We start from the raw sequence: 19,865 nt of genomic DNA on the forward strand, positions 1-19,865 counted from the left end.
AATTTTAGAGAATGAAACTTACAAAAAGCAAAGTGAGTTAAAATATTAATGTCACTTGTGGGATGTGCATTTATTAAGCATTTATTAATCCCCTCTCTCCCGTAGGAATACCTAAAAAAGATGGAGACTTGTTGCTAGACCCAGTCCCGGCCGGCAAGCAAGGAATTCTCTAGTCCTTCCAAGGGTATTTTAGTCCTTTCAACCAAAAAATTATTGCCTACACTAGGTGCATGAGTACATCTCATACACCACAACCCTAAAAATCTAACCATAAGAGGCCTAGGATGCATAATAATCCAAATCACTTGATGTTATTTTCCGATATCAGTCGAGCTAGAGTATTTTTAAAAGTATCAAGTTCTTGATACAGATACTTTTTTATTTTATCGACGAAGGGATGTTTGAATCGATAATCGATATTGTTAAACATTATCCGTAATGTATAAGTTATTACGAATTAAATTTCATAATTTTGTCATATTATTTATTTATCAAATAATCAAGTAGTCTCAAATACATCTTATATTTATTGTTAAATATTGCCCATGTACGTTTTAGAAAACGATGAGAAAATTTCAAAAGTCTGGTACTAAAAATATTTTAATTTAACTTTACAATATTTAAAAGACCTGCATATAAAAAATCAAAAATTTCATATAAATTTTTTTATAACTAAATAATATTTTTTTTTTCGTACCATTGGTTTTCAAAACTATTTAATGATCAAATAATAAATTTTCAAAATACAGGATTTACATATAAACTCTTCTGATAGATGTTAAGTTTTGATTTTAAGACATTATCCACGGAAAACATTTTATCCAGTTGGTGCGTGGCATGTACCTATACACCCGGTGCAAGGAATAATTTTTCCAACTTAAGCTACAATCCCGAGTACAACCTGGTAAAAAAGGGGTGTTCTAGGGAACATATTCAATAGACCGGGCTCTCCAAACCTCATAAGTATAGATGTGATTTACCACCTCTAAATAGTTTGCCTGTGGACCCTTTTGATTTCACTGTCTAATCTTTTAATTTATTTGATTTGCATCAATCAATAATATTTTATTTTTAAAATTTAAATGTGTTATTTATTTTTACAGATTTAATTAGCATATTTTATGCAATTCTGTTAACCATATATTTATTAAACTAAGTAATTAGTTTAAATTTTAAAATTAAAGTATGGTTGACTAACTCAAATCAAACAAATTAAAAGATTAGACCGTAAAATTAAAATTTTAAAAGTTTAAATAGTCAATTCAAAATAATTTATAATTCAGATAAGTTCTGGATATTTTTACCAAATTTATAATATTCAAATTTACTATCTTGATACCAAGTAACCACAAAAATTTGCTTCATTGAAAGTTTATAATTTACTATGTGAGAAAAGAATGTTAAAAATTAACTTATAACAGGGACATTTTGACTCCTAACTTGTAAATGGTTTATGTTTAAATTAATTCTATGGCTTTTAGGTATGAGTTTTGTGTTATATATTAAAAAAAAAAGTTAGGAGACTCCCTTAAAATTAAGGCCATTATGAACTAGATTTTTTTTTTCTTCTTCTTCTTTTTTACCTATTTTTTTCTTCTTACTACCAATATTTTGATTTGAATTACTTTTCTTAATTAAAATATAGATGAGTTAAGGCTAATAGCTTTGTAGCATATCATTTGTTAACATTTAATGAAGAGATTTGGTCCTCAAATTTGAAATGTGTGATAGTTTGGTCTTCAAATTTTAATTTGTTATAATTTTTAGCTCAAATTTTCAAAATCATTGCAATTACATCCATAATCCAATTTACTTGGTTAAATAGTGATGTATCGATAATGTACTATGAATGTGGTGGTGCTATAGTAGATAACACGATAATTATTAAGATCTCATGTAACTACTATACTAGTGAAATATCATTATCTAGATAACTAAATTAGACTGTATGATTTAATTACAATAATTTAAAAATTTGGAGTAAAAAATTATGATAAATTAAAGTTTGCGAAGAAAGTGTCATAATCCTCATTTTTTCACTTTCCACCTCTGACATATAGAAACCTAATATATTTACCTGCTCAAAATTTTAAATTGATGTATTTAGCACTCTTCCGTCAAGATTCTATCACTATTTCGTTCATTTCTTATAATAAATATCAAAAATGCTCTTTAAAATAATAATAATATATTAAAAAACTTTTTTTTTTCTTATAAAACAAGTAAGAATAATTTAGTCATTTCATTTTCTCCACAAACTCCATAACCAAATTTTAAAAGGAAAAAATATAGGTTTTTGAATTCAGAGAGAAAAATAAAAAAGAAGGTATTTACAGAGGTTTTCTATATTTTACCTTTTTTGTAGATAATATCGAATGCATCCCTCAAAATTTCTGAAATATCTGATATATTCTTTTTTTTTTAATTTCAAATATACTAATATATTTCTCCATTATTCAAAAATAACTCTGCTGTTAGTACTCGTTAAGTCATTTTCGGGCTAAATACTGTTAAATTTCTACCACAATTAAAAAGAAGTTAAAATACCTCTTTTGCTCCCAACTAAGGGTGAATACAAAAAAATTGGTGACAGTAGAAGATTATATTTGAAAAGGTGAAAAGTTAAATATTTTTTTGTCCTTAACTTAAGGACAAATAAGAAATTGATGACGATAAAAAGATATATTTGAAAAGCTAAATTATAGAAAACCCCCCTATCAAAATCCGATTTTTCACTTTCCCCCTTTGTCATTTAAAAGCCTACACTTTACCCCTTTGTAAAATAAAAAATATGCACTTCACCCCCTATCGTTAGTGATCCGTTAGGGGTCCGTTGTAAAAAAAAAATTTATGCCAAAAATACCCCTCAGCCCTTTTCCCTGTTGCTTCGCTTTCCTCCGCCTCGCCGCCGCCTCGCTGCCTCGCCCTCCTCCACTGCCTCTCCCTCGCCCTCGCCCACATCTCCATCCGCGCCCACAAACACCCCTTCGCCCTCCTCTGCCGCCTCGCCCTCATCGTCGTTCCCCTTGCCTACCTCTCCATCCGCGTCCAGGTGCGGGAGGAGAAGGGGAACAGGTGGTAAAGAAAATGGAGAGAAACCGCGGCCGATCGAGGCGGCGGTTGAGGAAGATAAAGGAGGAGACAAAAATAGTGAGGGACAAAATGGTCATTTTATCATCACAGTACACACCGTACCCCCTGTGAACATTTTTTATTTTACAAGGGAGCAAAATGTAGATTTTTAAATGACAGAAGGAAAAAGTGAAAAATCAGATTTTGATAGGACGATTTTATATAATTTAGCCTATTCAAAAGGATAAAATAGTAATTTTAGAAAAATGATGGCCGTTCAGAATTCAACTCTTGTGAAACATTAAAATAGAGTTTTTAGTATTAGTTTTCTAAGAAAAGTCAAAAATTTTTGAGTCCTATATAAATAACTGCCTCTCTTTTTTTTTCTTTTTTTTTTCTTTTTTAAACCTAACCCCGGCCTATTGAACCTGGTTCACAAGAAAAGGAAGAGTTCGATTTTTTTTTTTTTTTTTTTTTTTGAGAAAACCTCAAATACCACTCTTATATTGTGGGCTTTTTTACTTTGGTACTGTAATGTAAACTATATCACTTTAGTGATTTCATTTTTTTTTTTTTTTATCCCTCCGTTAATTTTTTTTGTTAAACCAGTGATAAAGTTAAAATCATATGATACTAAAGTGAATATTCGATAAATTATATATAGGGTATCTAAAATTTTTTTGTATATAATTTAACGGGAGTTAACGAAAGTACTAACGAAAAGAAAAAAATAAAATCACAGAGTACCAAAATAATATATTTTAAAGCACATAATACTAAACTGTGAAAACGCGAAACTACATAAATGGTATTAAAATTTTACCCTTTTTTATATTATATATTTTATTATTTTAATTTTCCTAATTCTTTAACCCTCGTCTCCTTTCGATACCTCCATGTTTACAGCTCACTCTCCCGAGAGCTTCTCCCTGAGCCTTCGAATCCAAAAATTTCCAATTCCCCCACACCCACGCCCACAAAGAAGAGAGAGAGAGAGAGAGAGAGAGAGAGAGAGAGAGAGGGAGAGCGCTACCGACTCCTTCGTGGGTGCGAAGTAGGAGGATGGGGGAGTTCGTCGCAGTAGTTCACACCTAATCTTTCATACATCTGCGATGGCCAAACGATTGTATCAAGTTTGGAAAGGGAATAATGTAAGAACAAAATTCGCAGTTTCCTTTTATTCGCTCGTCGAATTAGTATTTTTGGGGCAATTTTGGCGTGTGGGTATGCTTAGATCGATGTGCAACTTAGGAGGGTTTTGCTTAATTTTGGTTGTTTAATCCTTAGATGAAATGGGTTGTTGTTTTGGTTTTGATGCTTTTGGGAGGATTTTTCTTTTTCTTTTTTTTTTCGGTTGCAATTTATAGTGTATGTATTGATTGGTTACAAGTTAAACTGGGTTTTGCCTTTAATAGGATTATATTTTAGTTTGGTAGATTAGGGTTTCAAACCTTGGAATGTTGAATTACTTACACCCAAATTTGAGCAATTGTTTGGTAACTATTTGGTGGTTTATTAATTTGTTCTTATTTTCTCTATGATTATTTAACTAGAAGTATTATACTTTTTTTTTGTGGTCTTTTTGTTAACATCAAAATTTAACCTTAGTAATATCCTAGTTTTAATTCTTGCATATGGCCTTTGATTCCTTAGATGCTAGATGTGCCTAATGTGAAATTATATGAAACGGTGGTGTTTTTATATTTTTATGTTCAACACCCCCCTTCACGACTGGGCTCGAGACATTTTAATAGACCCAAGACGTGGACTTAGTTAAGTGGAAGGAAATCAAACAATGCTAGCAATCTGGTAGGATTCGAGCTCAGGACCTTTTGTTTTGATATGATGCGAAATTATATGAAACAACCATTGTTTCCTAAAAGCTCAAGCACAGTCCTCCTATTGCATAACAGTGTTTCCATATTTTTATGTTCAACACCCCCCTTCACGACTGGGCTCGAGACATTTTAATAGACCCAAGACGTGGACTTAGTTAAGTGGAAGGAAATCAAACAATGCTAGCAATCTGGTAGGATTCGAGCTCAGGACCTTTTGTTTTGATATGATGCGAAATTATATGAAACAACCATTGTTTCCTAAAAGCTCAAGCACAGTCCTCCTATTGCATAACAGTGTTTCCATATTTTTATGTTCAACACCTAAATCCTCGCACATGGCGCAAACCTAGTGCGGATATACCAGAACCGGACAAAACTAGATTGAAAGAGCTGGATCTAACCAGAACAGGCCGAAACGAAGCCAGAGACAAATGGGAACATGGTGTAACCGGGTTGAGATAGGATTGAAATAGGGCTAGACTAGAAGAAACTTGAATAAGTGAGGTGTGACCCAAGCTTTGATGCCATGTTATAAGGGCTCAAACCAACGCAAAAGCTTAAGCTGATATATGGAGAAACTTTTGCACTTCATATGCACATCAGAATTCTTATTTCTTTCCATTGTGGGGCTAATATTCCTAACCAAATCACAGAATATTGCCTAGTATTTTTGAAGGAAACGGTTGAATTTTGTGGAACTTCTCTTAAATAGTAAAGAAAGAGATGTTGAAACATGATTATACTGCATCTTGACGACCTTGTTCTTCCTCTGCTCAATCATACCTAGATGCAGATTCTTATGAGGTTAGTATGTTGCGCATAGATGCTCAATAATACTTGCATTGCCGACACTGTTCATACCTAGCATAGTTGGCTAAGAGCTTGATGGTTGGTAGCCGAGGTTCCAAGTTCGAAACCTATTTGCTTCACATTTCTAGCTGAGTTTACTTCTAAAAATAAAAAAAAAAAGAAGAATGAAGTGGGTACCTTGTAGCTTGCTCTCTCTCTCTCTCTCTCTCTCTCTCTCTCTCAAAGAAAAAAAAAAGCGTAAGCATCGCCTGCCTGGAAATATTTTGACTGATTTGCGTGTTTTTAAAACTAAAAGGCACAATCTAGCTATGACTATGGCCTGTTTAGTAGCTTAAAATAATAGTTGCATAACTTACCTGCTATATATAATATCAAGAAATAGGAGAAGAGGTACAGGAACACACATGGATATTTAAAGTGTACTCACTCTGGGTCCTCTACTGTTATATGTTACTCTTTTTAATGGGTGTGTATTGGCTTTTTCTTTTCTTTTTTTTTTTCCTTCGAATTTCCTGCTTGAATCTGAAGCTGAAAATTGCATATTTGCCTGTGATAATATATCTACCTGCAACCTAAAAATTGGTCATTTTGGTGATTCAAGACGACTCTTTTTTTTACTTGTGAAGCTATCTAAATACAATAGGCTTCTTACTCAAAATCTTTTTCCTTTCGTTGGAGTTTTTTCTTTTTTGGCATAATTGGATCACTTTAGAATTTTTTTATGCGATTTATCTTTCTTTCTGATGTATGCCAATACTGTTCTTAAGTGTATAATTGCCTTCTACACTGTTGAGAAGTGTGTTTACTATTCATTCTAGGAGTTTAGGTCTTACGCATTTTGTTGCACTGAACACTTGATGCAAATTACATTCCTATATTATATTTATTTAATTTTGAAACAAATATGTCTGTGATGTTCTTTATCCTCGAAAAAAATAGTATAACATATTCTTCAACCTGCTCTAATTTTCTGAAAAGCATTAGTAGTGGCAACTTGCCTTGACTTCTATGTTTTCTTTTGTGGTTCCTTTTCTGTAGATATTCATATGTGGTGGAAGGATAATATTCGGACCTGATGCTAAGTCACTGTTGATTACAATCTCCCTCGTTGTTGTCCCTGTTGTGATCTTCTGTGTATTTGTTGCGAGACATCTCCTCCACAAATTTCCTGCCTACAATGCAGGATATGCTATTCTTGTAGTCACAATTGCCTTCACTATTTTTGTAAGTGCTGTTGACCATACTTGAAATATGATTGAAAATTTGAGAGATTTCTTCTTCACAGGCCTTTGTCTTTTACTTTCTCGAGTAGTTTAAATAGGTACTTTTGTTAGTGAAATTAATTGATAGCTGATTTTTTTCTCTGTTACCCAACTTGTTTAGACGTTATTCTAATGCAATTGCAATGAATGGTTGTTTCTTCCCATTTTCTTTTCCCCATGTTATTAGTAACTCATATGGAGGTTACAGTGTGAAGCATGTTATTCTAATGCTATTTAAGAAGGCAATTCTATTTTAATTCCTTCTGATTATGATCCATAATTTCTACCAACTGTTGTATTTTGTTATCAAATCTAGTTGTACTCTACGGGCTATCATTAATAATCAGTTTAGTACTGAACCATCGATCAGTGGATTAGTCTACAATCTGCATTTTCCGTTCTTAGAACTAATGGTTCATGATGCTTGTTAGTGGCTTTAGTCATTTTTCTCCCTTTTTTTTTCCTTTTTTTCTCGAATCCTACATACACATTCATGTATTTATGTGCTCTGATTATGTCTTGCTAGACACTTGCTATGTTTTCACTCACAAATTCATTATACTCAACATATATACCATTGCATGATCAAATTAGTAACCACTGTACTTTACTTCAATCTTAAATGATCTATCATATTATTTTCTCCCAAAGTTTTTATTTACCCACCAAAGATCATAGATTTTCTTCTCTTTTCTGTCAAACTCTGATTTCTAGGTACTATTACTCCTCTTTATTACTTCAGCTCGAGATCCGGGTATTGTACCACGTGCTTCGCATCCGCCAGAGGAAGAATTCACTTATGATACTTCAGTGTCTCCTGACCAGATCGGCGGGAGGCATACGCCTGCGCTACATTTTCCCCGGACGAAAGAAGTAATAGTCCACGGCATGCCTGTGAAAATAAAATACTGTGAGACTTGCATGGTCTATCGTCCTCCTCGTTGTTCTCATTGCTCGATATGTAATAATTGCGTTGAACGCTTTGATCATCACTGTCCTTGGGTTGGACAATGTATTGGACAGGTTTGTTTATGCTCTAGCTATCTTCTACTTAGGGCAGTGATATGGCAGAGTAACAATTGCTATTGATGGAGTAGGTGCAATGAATTTGGTCCACCTGTTGTATCGGCTTTGTTAATAATATTTGTTGCTCTTTCCATATCACTGCAGCTTACTTGTTCCATGATCTATTTGTCCTGTAGATAGCTCATTTCAGTTTTGCTCTGGAAAAGTTCCAGATTTTTCATTTTCTGAATGCTTAGTCGCTTTCTTTTATAGTAGAGAAGCTATTCTATTTGCCAGACCAAATTTGTACTTTGTTGGATAACAGTAGATAATCTACAGTATATACCGCATTTCTAACTGAACTCTATGCAGATAAAATTTGTTTTCACTGCTCTACACTGCAAGATTTGCAAGTTCTATCATCTATTAGTTGACATTGAAATCTTTTATTTGTTGGAATTGTTATATGTGTGAATCTTTCCCTTTAACTGATGATTTAAGAAAATAACTGTCTAGGTCATCCATCCTAGAGTTTTTAAACTGTCTGCTTTGTTTGAAACTAAATATATGTTCGTTAGAATACTGAACACTGTCCAATCAGGAGGATAACATCAACAAAACCAAATGGCTGAAATTATGCTACAAGTAGAAGGAATATTATTAAGTTGGTGACTTATAAAACTACCACTTTGAGACATCACAAACTTCTTATTTGGACATAGAAGTGAAAAAAGGCTAACATGCAGGAATCCCCAAGGAATATCATGATGAAAAGAGGCAAAGAGGCGATGAGAAGTTGTATTTTAAGGAGCTAATATATGGGTTTCAATATTTCCGACTACAAAAGTTTTCTGTATTTGTAGTTGGATTTCCTGTAACTGAACGAAGCGAAAATTCTCACTTGCTAGTACAATATTTATTTCCTCGTATCCTTAACTGTTATGGTTTTCTTCCAACTGAAGTGATCACTTAATTTGGTTAAATACTTACCATTTTGAATATTTGCTTACGCAGCGCAATTACCGCTTCTTCTTCTACTTTGTTTCTTCGTCGACTCTTCTTTGCATCTATGTATTTGCAATGTGTGCTCTTTACATCAAGTTTCTCATGGATGGGGATTCAACGGTATGGAAGGCAATGAAAGAGTCGCCAGCATCAGTGGTGCTAATGATATACTGTTTCATATCTCTCTGGTTTGTTGGCGGTCTCACTGGATTTCATTTATATCTCATCTCCACCAATCAGGTATGTTCTTGTTACTTTGCAAACATGGACCATTGGATGGTTTTCTTTGCACAATCATGTATTCACATGTATTCTGCTTTAAACTCTGGTTTTCAAAAGGCACCCCTCAAATGTGCAATTTCTCCTAAATAATGCCATTATCTATAGTTGTTAAAGTAATCATATTCGCTGCAGGAACTTAATTTTTCTAATAGAGTAGTTTTTGAAGAGGTGCTTTTCTTCACTAAATGGTTTATATTGTAAAAATGAAGTTCTAAAGGGCATAGATGGAAATTCAGTTTCGGAGGGGTATATGTAACTAGATGGGATGTTATATCTGATTTTCTTTCAGTTTGACTCTGAAAATTATCTCATTTCCGCTACTCGAGTTTCTTTTCCTCATCGCAATCACATTATTTAGTTCCTTCTCGTGGCAAATAATTTCCTATATTTTCCAGACCACTTATGAGAACTTCCGCCGCAGAGGAGACAATGCGCCCAACGTTTACGACCGCGGCTGTCTCAACAACTTTCTAGAAGTCTTCTGCACGGAAATCAGACCTTCCAGAAACCATTTCCGAGCTTTTGTACAAGAGGAATCAGAAAGAGCTGCTTCAAGAAGACGTTCCGCAGAGATCGAAGAAGAAGATGAAGATGAGCTGCCCCGCGGCCCGCGCGCCAAAGTCGAGGACGACCTTGAGATCGGCGGCGACCTCCTGAAGATCTCGCAGCGCCGCACGGTCACCTCCTATGAAGAGGGCGAAGTTGACTTCGGCTCTGAGCTCGGTGTGGATCCTGAGGCACGGGTCCCCGTTATCAGGGGCGAGGTGGAGAGGTTCAGCTGGGGGATGAGGAGAAGTGGGAGTTGGGATATCTCACCAGAAGTGCTTCCTCCAAGCTCTTCGCTCGCGGAAACTGGGACACTGTCACAATAGGAAGCACTTTAATCCAAAGCAGTTTTCTCTGTGCTTTTTTAGCCCCTTTTCCTTCTTTCTGCATTATATGTGTCTCTTTGGTTAATTTCTGTGGAGGAAGTGAAGGGATTATATTGGGAAAAGCCATGCTAATTGCTCCTCTTTTATATTGCTGTTTGTGTTATAGTTTGGTAAATGGGTTATCTTCTGATTCTTTTTGTAAAGCACTATTGCAGAATGTTTGGTATAGTGTATTTTCTATTTACTCTCCCTTTTTCTTTTTTTTTTCCTCTCTTTTTCTATCTTATTTTAGGGCATTTTGAGTGTTTTCTTGTGATTACTTTAGTAACCATGTTGTGCTTTTGCTTTTTCACTCTCGGATGAGATTCTTGGGATGAAATCTAGAGAGTTGTAGATTTGTTTTAGCCTGGCTCTATCTTATGTGAAAATGCTGTCCAAGTATGGTGTTCTTCGAAGAATTTAGATAACTTTGTTAAATGCAAGCAGCAGCTTTACACACGGCTTGAATTTCAGACCTAGAAGCTCATTTAGCTTTTCTAGCCATAGCCAACTCATGCTTGCTGAATAGAGAAGTTGTTTTACTGTTAGGGTTTTTTTTTAGATGTTGGAATAAGTTATTCGATACTAGAATATTCTTTTGTGATTGGAAGTTAGTAGGCTGGTTAATGTCTCAAATGGAATTTGCATATTCGTCTTTTAAATTATTTTTTCAGTATAAGATAAATTACCTTGGAGATGAAATACGCTATAAAAGCTTTCATTGAGCAAACGTTAATACTCTTACTTTCTAACTTATTTTTACATCCAAACAAGGTCTTATATTACTTATGTACAATGAATTTACATCTTCTGCCTATCCAGCATGTTGCAATCTAAAGGCCTCGTTTGGTAGCGTGAAGATCTAACATGTTGCATTTCTTGTGCACCTCGGTAAATACTAAATTGCCTCTTAACTCAAACTCAATTCAGCAACTCAAACCCAATTCGGCCTTAGCCCATGTGCAATCAGGCTGGCAACCAATGAAAGTCATAAAATTTTTATGATGATATTTACCCAACAACTGTGAAGCTATTTCTCAGGATGCACTTCCAAAGTTAACAAACTAAGATGGCTATTTCTGTAACAGACGCCTTTGTTCGAGATCTCAAACACCCACTATCAAGCCCTTAACCAACTGTATACTGGTACTTTTGGTGTATGCATATTGAGATGATCTTTTAGGATTTGAAAATTTTTATGGATGAATAGGGATTCCAAAACTGAACCGCTGCTAAAAAGAGATTCTCAGAAAGCTTCAAAATGTAATACCATCCATTCACATTCACATTCACATTCACAACTCACAGCAGCCACACCTAGACAATCTAAGAGTTTATTTGCTTACATGGAAGCGGGGGAGTGAATCGATGAGTTCCCGTAACTGGAGGTCGCAGCCACATGCGCTCCCGTCTCATGGTTTACCGACTTGACGTACAGCACAAATTCACAACATCACCCTCCATGCACGATGTTGAGTTAACTCCACACGGAAGCAACTCCCATACTTCCATGAACTGCAGTTCATTTTACCAAGCACCCCTTAACCATAGCACACAATCAATAGCAAGTACGCAACATATACCCTGTACTACTGCAAAACCTCAAAACAGGAATGAAATCCCAAAAAGAAAACAGGAAAAAGGAAAAAGGAAAATGTCTCACAAGCATTTGGTATCACTATACACCCAACTAAAAATAAAATAAAATACACTCTACTACTCTTGAGTTCATCGTAAATACAAGATGATTTAGTAATTGATACATCACCATACAAAGAACTACCTTCGAGCTATATTAAGAAACGTTACAATGTCTACAACAACCAATAGAATGTAATCGCTCCCGCTTAACTTGATGTATTAATGAGAATATTTTTCTGTTCGCCAACCCCCTCCTAATGCTTCATCATCCCAAACTCCATATGGCATATAATTATCGTGTTCCACATTTTCAACCATCCACCAACGAAAAGCAGTTGTGCTCTAAATTCCATTTGTGTAGTCGCAGGCCAACTTCGGTTACCCTAGAAATGGCCGATTTATTGAATTGTGTGGGTTGGATTTGTATTGCAGGTGGAGAGCTCCAAACCCGCAAAAAATACTACAAAAGCAAGTGAGAAAACATACCTAAGCATGGGAATTGATGGATTGTCCTGCTTCAGGTCATTCTGTTCAAGCGGATACTTTGGTTCTTACGTGGCGTCCGTTCTTGAGGGGCGATCACTTGCGGCATCGTCATTCCACCGGAAACAATGATCTCTAAAGAGCCCACAACATCAGGAGGTACTAGATCAGATTTTGTATCTATTAAAACATGCTTATTTCTCTTAGAGTAATTTTTTGAAGTCAAAGAAGTGAGCACAAAAGAGATACTAAGTGCCTATTTGGCCCAACTTTTGATTCTGCTTTTAGTAGCAATTGCCTTCATTAGAGTGTCTTGCAAATAAAAAATTCTAGTTCTTATGTTATTATGGAGATTAGAAAATATGTTTTAAGGTCCAAAATAAAGGCTCTAATTTGATTCTTCTCCTTGTGTTGCTGAAAGAATGTGGAAAGAATTTTAATATAAAGCTTTAAGAAGCAATACTCAAACAACACTTTATCCAATAGTACTACAAACTACAGTAGGGCAAAACAAACCCTAAGACCAGAATGTTCAACATAAACCAACCTATGCCTTCCCGAATGGATAGATTAGGTCTAATAATCTCTTCGGAGTTGACCAAAAGAATATCTCCAATATAAAGATGGTTTGTCGGGACATACACACTGCATAGCTCTTCATCACCATTATCGGTCTGCATTTAATAACAAATAATTTCACAGTAACATGTAAGCTAGTACGACAAGATTAAAAAAAAAAAACACATTGTGTAAACAATCACATACTAGAACCAGCTCAAGCAAGTAAGCTACCGTTGATCTAGACAAAATAAGGATTAACAAAGAAAAGGAAACATCTTTTTTGGGTACCTGAAGCACTACGGACGATGTGATAAAACCGAATGCATATTCGCCAACACGTGGATGGCGAATGATAGCAACCTCTTTAAAAGCTGTAGTGTTTTGGTCTGCATAAAATTAATAACATGTTAAACTATCTCTGCTCTGAGATGCAAAAATGAACTAAAGCTAACAATATATAAAAATGTTTTTAGTTATTATTCCTTAAAATTCATAGAATCTTTTTGTCAGAAATATCAAATTCTTATAGGGAAATATACCTGGTGAAATGGCAGTGCTGATTTGCTTTGACGCTGAATAAATGAGCCTCATAAACGGCATTTTATTTATAAACCATTCTCCAAGCCAGACGATTGTCGCACCCAGCCATGAAGAAGCAAATACACCGACAAGGAATATAAGAATCAGAGACGTCAAAAATCCAAGGCCTGTATAGTGGTAATTGAACAGACATTTCAAGATTAGGCATATGTTAACAGTAGTATCAACTGAAGATTATTCCAATAAGCCAATAAGATGTCTAAATATGGCACACATTTTTTCTCTAATGAAAGCATTTCAGTGGCATAACGAAAAGCCGCAACATACAATGGTGAAAAAGTAGCGGATTTCATCGCAGTAAAGATAGATAGGCATTATGATATTAATAGATTTTGCTGTAGCTATATACAGATTCTTTTTCTTTTACTTCCATCTGTAAACACCTACACAACTTTGTTTCTAAATTAAAGAAAATATTCTCTCAAGATATTGATCATAACCTGTTTTATGACAATTTATGAAACTTGAAGTTGGCTTATAATGCAAGGAGGCTTATAATATAAGCAGATAGAGGTACAATGAGAGATTAGATCAAAATCAGAATAAGGAAAATACTTCATACTAGCTCATGGCAGTATCCAGCTCTTTCTAGTTTGCACTGATGCTGTCACATTAATGTACTCTAGATTCATATTTTTGAATACTTACTTCCGAAATGCCATATTTCTTTTTTAACTTCCGGCATTTCTGAAAAATACGGCAATCATACAAGATTCAGATCTAGCACGTAGGATTTCTTGTGCACCTCAGTAAAAACTAAATTGCCATCTTAACGCAAACTCAATTCGGCGTTAAGCCCATGTGCAATCAGGTTGGCAGCCAATGAAAATCACTCAATTTTTATTATAATACTTAACCAACAACTGTGAAGCTGTTTCTCATGATGCACTTTAAAAACATCAAGACACCTATCATTTTCATAAAAGATTTACAATGGAAAAAATATCCATTCAATATATCCTCATGCTGAAAGAAAAAGTCTAAAGCAACACTCTTCCAACCTTTTGTCCTGATAGGAGTAATTTAAACTCTAATATGATGAACAAAAGTAACAAAAGAATGTACATTTTATTACCAAATATGTCGAACCCAAGCTTTGCATACAGCGGGCTGAAGAATCCATCAACAAACTGAATAAGCCACCATGTGATGAAAAATGTGACAGCGACAGGAAAAAGAACTACACTGCAAAACAAAAGCAAAAGTACAGGAGTAAGTCAGCAAATAATCCTAAAAGAATTGAAATTTCACATTACTCATCAAATAATCCTAAAAGAATTGAAATTTCACAGGGTATCAAAATTTTACCATCCTGTCATGAATTTTCTTGAGATCCAACTTTGAAGAACAGCACAACATGCCTGGTTTCAAATAGATAAACAGATAGAGAGTTTAGCAGGGTAAACTCCACGCAAAAGCAAAGTGCTTATATAAGGTCAAAACTACAGATTGATACAACCACTTATGTGCACATTGCATATGCACGTAGAGAATTACGATGTTTCAGTCAACATAAAACTGCAGGACTAAAAGCAAATAATCAATAGTTACAAGGAAAACCGAAATGATTTGTTCAAATGATTAAGTTAGAAATTTGAATTTCATGGCACAGAGAAAGGAAAGAGATTGCTAAATTCAACCCATTATTAGTTACGTTGATTATGTCAATTTAGAGTAATTGCATCACCTTTAAGCAGTGATCAAATTTATTCAGAGATTCATATGAAGTGGTCTACTAACTTGACAGTTCTAACTGCGAATTATAAACCTATGTTATGGCCTTATAGGCCCATGATTTTCTTCTAACATTGGCCAACAGTCACCTTTCTAGCGAGCCACCCTTTGTACTATCTGGCATTTATAGGAGTCTAAAAGCTGGCTGAAGGAATAACAATGTAAAAATTTCCTTGATAGTGAGCCCTTAATAAATTTAAATAAATGGGTTAAGATCATGCTCATTTTACCTTCTCAACATAGAAAAAGATACTTTTGTTTGCAAACTCTGAGCACCTGCTTCTTGGAGTAGAGAAGTTCTTCAAAAATCAAGCTTACACTAACTTTGTCATGCACCGAAACTGTAGCACCTATTATGAAACTTGACCTAAGAACTATCTGGTTGATCTATTTGACAGGAATCAGGAATATTGCTTTAGAACTTACCAAATATTAGTTCATCCACTTGCAGTGGAGTAATCCCAATGATGTCCACCATCATTGATTTTGAAGAATTAATCAAGGATTCATGAGTAGGTCCAAATCAATCATAAATTGCTGTATTACAGTTTCCAACTTATTTATTCTTTTTTTATTTGGATTTGGTGGTACATATGCCTCATATTAGTTACAGCTAGCACCATTAAAAAAGATGTTGTCTCCATGACTAGAAGTCACACCACTCTGAGCATCAGAAAAGCCTTAACCATCTTTTAGTTGCCAATAAACTGTCCCTTAATAAAGAAAATATGAAAACAAGAGAACTGTGGCCAATTGCATATAGGATATTCACTTGAAAGTGTATATTATTTTTTGAAGCTAGGCATATGACTCTGTACAAAGCAAGAGAGATAACTACTTATGTTGATGCTAAGAGAATGTACCACCAGGATTACACCCCCTTTTAATCAACAGCATGAAACTAGCTAAAGTTCTTTAATCACTGGAAAAGATGCATGAATAATGCCTATACTATTCTAATATTGCAATTTGGCACCTAAACTTTTGACTAAGCACTTAATCCTTGAACTTCCTAATAAATTGCAATTCCATCTCTAGCAACTAAAATGCGACAAAACGTAACATTTTCCTTATGAAATGAGCTCTTCAACCTCGTTTCAACTCTCAAGTACGGCAGAACAAGTCATTTTCCTACATAAAGGGTGAAACTGGGATTTCCTTAATAGTCAGGGAGAATTTGTGATATGTGAGAAAGTTGTGTGTTTATGTTGGGACTGTACAGGGACTATCCATACATTTTATCCTTAATCATTTGAAGAAAGTTTACAAGAAATTAGAAGCAGCCACTTCATAGATTTCTGTGATCTTTATTGTGCATATCTAATCAAGGGATGTCTAGCGAAACTTGTAAAAATCTATATATCAAGAGTAGCAAGCTGCCATGTATATTGTGCACACAACCCCTCTAATAAAACAACTATATACACATTATTCCTGTATCTGTATCATTAATATTCCAATTAACACATGACATTTTCCTATAGAATGACCTTTTTAACCTTGTTTCAGCGACAGTAAACATTTTCCTAGAAAAGAGGTGGAATGGTCAATTTACAGGAAAAACTTAGATTGAAAAACTTTATTCTTTTTTTAGTGTTAGGAATGGAAGTGCGATTTGTGAGAAAGTTCATGGACTATAGTGTTCAAGTGAGAATTTCAAGGACTAGACCAAGGTTTTAAATGCCCGTCGGCACGGGCCGTATCCACCGTGCCGTACCGTGCCAATAAGATACCGACACGATACAGACCCCGTGCCAATGACACAGCTCAAAACCCTCTATTCTTTAAATTAGCAAGTAATTTTTCTCAATAAAGTTCAAAAGATGTGATAAAAAAACATAATAAATAGTTAGAATATTTTATTGTTAAAGAAAATAAATATTTCATGCTATTATGTGTCGGCATGCAAGAATTTTTTTGACCGGCACGCACCGGCACCGCTCGGCACGCACCGTACAGTACCGTGCCGGCAAGTTTCCGGCACGACCCCGTGCCACGGCACTTAAATCCTTGGACTAGACCACAATATCAGGATACGGGATATCGATATATTTTACCATTAATCATTTGGCAAAAGTTTATAAGCAGCAGCCAATAATGGATTTCTATAGTCTCTATTGCACAAACAGGTAAGAATGTTGCGCATGAATGTGCAAGCTTGAAAGAATGTTGTGCATGAATATGCTCACAACCTCTATAACAAAACCACTTTAAAAATCTCACCATATTCACATCATTCCTGTATTCCTACTCTTGATTTGATATCTCAATTAATTCCTAGTGTATTAATTATAGTAATTCTTAAATCTGCACAGGATTTTATAATATTTCTCCACCTTTCTGTAGTATAGCTTCTTTTACTGACCATTCCTTCCCTTAGCTTCTTTTACTGGCCATCTCTTCCCTTCCAATGTAGCGTTACAAACAAAGATCCAAAGTTCCTCTTCAAACTCTACTACAAGAAAATTTGAAAAAAGATCAAGGGGTTTCTTCTTAAATCACAATGCCAGATCCCCAAGAAGAACTTGATAAATGCAGCTTAATCTTGTCAAGCTCATATGCCACGAACAAACAAACGCATTACAAATTCATTTGTTACAGCCTACATTTCAGATCCCAAACAATAAACGCTAATCCGCATCAATTTCCTCTCATTCCTAGCATGATTACAACCATCTAATGACCAAATCATCCGTATCATCCGCGCAAGAGAATCGAAATGCTCCGCAAACCACACCAAACGACATAGAAACCCTAACAACACACAATCTCGCAAAAAATTAGCTAAAAAAGCGACAAACGTGGTTGGATCCGAGGGCTCTGCGGAGAGAGAGATCCGAACCTTCGAGGGGGAGGAATTCGAAGAACTCGGCGCCGATTTGACGGGGTCTTCGGGATCGCCCGCATCGCTCAGGGGGGTCGACGCCGACTCCTTCTCCTCCGCCATCTCTTTCTCTCTCTAGAAATCGCCTCCTCCTTCGTTCGCGGTTGGTAGAGATTGGGGGAGAGAGAGAGAGAGAGAGAGAGAGAGAGAGAGGAAGAGGAGGAGTAGGGCTACTGTTTTAAAGCGCGGTGATGGGAAACGGGGACGTGTTCATTACGTGGAAAAATTGGATGTAGAGAACCCTCAACTATAGGATAATTTGAAATGGCCCCTTCAACTTATGTTTTTGGAGTGAGATTTTCCCAACTTCTAATTTTTTAAAAAACAATTAAAGTATTTTAGTCAATTTTTTTAAAAAATTAATTAAATTTATTAGTAATTTTATCAAAGTTAGTAAATTCAAATTTTCACTAAATAAATTTAGCTTAATCATTAAATTTGATAACATTTTTAACTTAATTAAGTGGAAAAGTTCAAAAATAAAATTTAGAAGTTAAGAAGGTCATAATCATAATAAAAGTAACTAAGATGATTACTGCAGAAATTACTATAGTTTAGGGTTCTCCATTCATTTTCACGTTAAAAGAAGATCCCTCCCCCAACTATTTTTATTTTGATTTTCATTTAAATTTTATACTTAGTTAATTTAAACTGTTCATTTAATTTAGTAACTTATCAACTAGTATCCGTTGACTAGTCTAATTTATTTACTAATAAAAAATATATATTATTAAAATTTGAATTTATTGATAAATTTGAAATAAAATCTCCAATTAAAATCATCCGATCCAACAAAATTTAGAAGTTAAGAGGTATCAATCAAAAGTGAAAGATGGGGGAGTCGTTTCCAACGCTGCTATACGTGAGGGGTCTCTATACATTTTTATCTTATTTTATGGGAAACCGATTCTCTGTAGTTAAAAAAAAAAACAAAAAACAAAAAATATTAGTGAAACGCGTTTCCTTTCACAGCTATTGGTACGATTAGTTAGGATATCGATGTCACTGAGATATACAGCAATTTTAACTATTTTTAGAAGCAGCAATGCTTTGATATAAATCTCAGGGAGGAGTGTTTGGTTATTCGAAAAAGCATTAAAAAAAAATTAGTTAACAATTTTTTCATCCATCTGATTTCAAAAAAAAATAGTTTTCTAAAATTTTTTTGCTCAAAATTTATGGCAAATTAGTGTTTTCGTTTTCTGATTCTTTTTAAAAAAATAAATGCCTAATTTTTCATAAAATTCAAAAAGAAGCTTTCTGTTGGGCCAATAAGGCGCGGCCAGGTGGTACACCGGTACTCCACCCAACTGTTTCTTAAGAGTAGGAATTTTTATGTACATCAGAAGTATCGGAAGAATCACCGTATATAACTGAAGGAAGTTACAGTAACCGCAAGCGGTTACAAGCGGTTTCGATTGGCTGGAAGTGGCCTCGAAAAATAGGAAGAGTGGCAGATCATGGGTGAAAAATAACTGATCAACATAGGCGCGTTATAAATAGGCAAATAACGCCCTGAAAAGAGGTCTTTTCCCTAAAAACAGAAGACCACCTTTATTTTCTCTACAATTTCCTCGCATTTCCTAGGAGTAGTCTACTTGTAATTCTTTATTTTTCCACACTTACAGTTTATCCCTAGGAGTAGTTTTTAATTTAGATCAACCGAGTCTGTATGCCCTTAGGCACACTCGACCTTTGTACTGTTTTCACAAGTCATCTTCAATATATATAAAGGCATTCGGCATTTTCAGCCGATCAGTCGCTGTGTATTCCATCT

The 19,865-nt window shown here is 34.9% G+C and overlaps 2 protein-coding genes across 3 annotated transcripts; one reads left to right on the forward strand and one right to left on the reverse strand.

The window, feature by feature from the left end:
- LOC109710935 (protein S-acyltransferase 8-like) lies at positions 3,942–10,412 on the forward strand. Its single transcript, XM_020233747.1, has 5 exons — positions 3,942–4,223; positions 6,759–6,944; positions 7,697–8,005; positions 9,002–9,232; positions 9,670–10,412. The coding sequence occupies exons 1-5, from the start codon at positions 4,185–4,187 to the stop codon at positions 10,144–10,146; spliced, it is 1,242 nt and encodes a 413-aa protein (XP_020089336.1). The 5' UTR covers positions 3,942–4,184; the 3' UTR covers positions 10,147–10,412.
- On the reverse strand, positions 11,825–18,239 carry LOC109710628 (protein LIKE COV 2-like). 2 transcript variants are annotated; one of them, XM_020233347.1, is made up of 8 exons: positions 18,047–18,239; positions 14,779–14,831; positions 14,546–14,655; positions 13,410–13,577; positions 13,159–13,256; positions 12,857–12,983; positions 12,313–12,444; positions 11,825–12,198 (listed from the first exon to the last, which is right to left on the reverse strand). In XM_020233347.1, the coding sequence occupies exons 1-7, from the start codon at positions 18,149–18,151 to the stop codon at positions 12,344–12,346; spliced, it is 762 nt and encodes a 253-aa protein (XP_020088936.1). In that variant the 5' UTR covers positions 18,152–18,239; the 3' UTR covers positions 11,825–12,198; positions 12,313–12,343. The 2 variants fall into 2 exon arrangements, with proteins under 2 accessions (XP_020088936.1, XP_020088935.1); XM_020233346.1 differs by having other exon boundaries at positions 11,825–12,209; positions 18,047–18,238.

Source organism: Ananas comosus, linkage group 5 (genome assembly GCF_001540865.1).
Source record: "Ananas comosus cultivar F153 linkage group 5, ASM154086v1, whole genome shotgun sequence".
NCBI lineage: Eukaryota > Viridiplantae > Streptophyta > Magnoliopsida > Poales > Bromeliaceae > Ananas > Ananas comosus.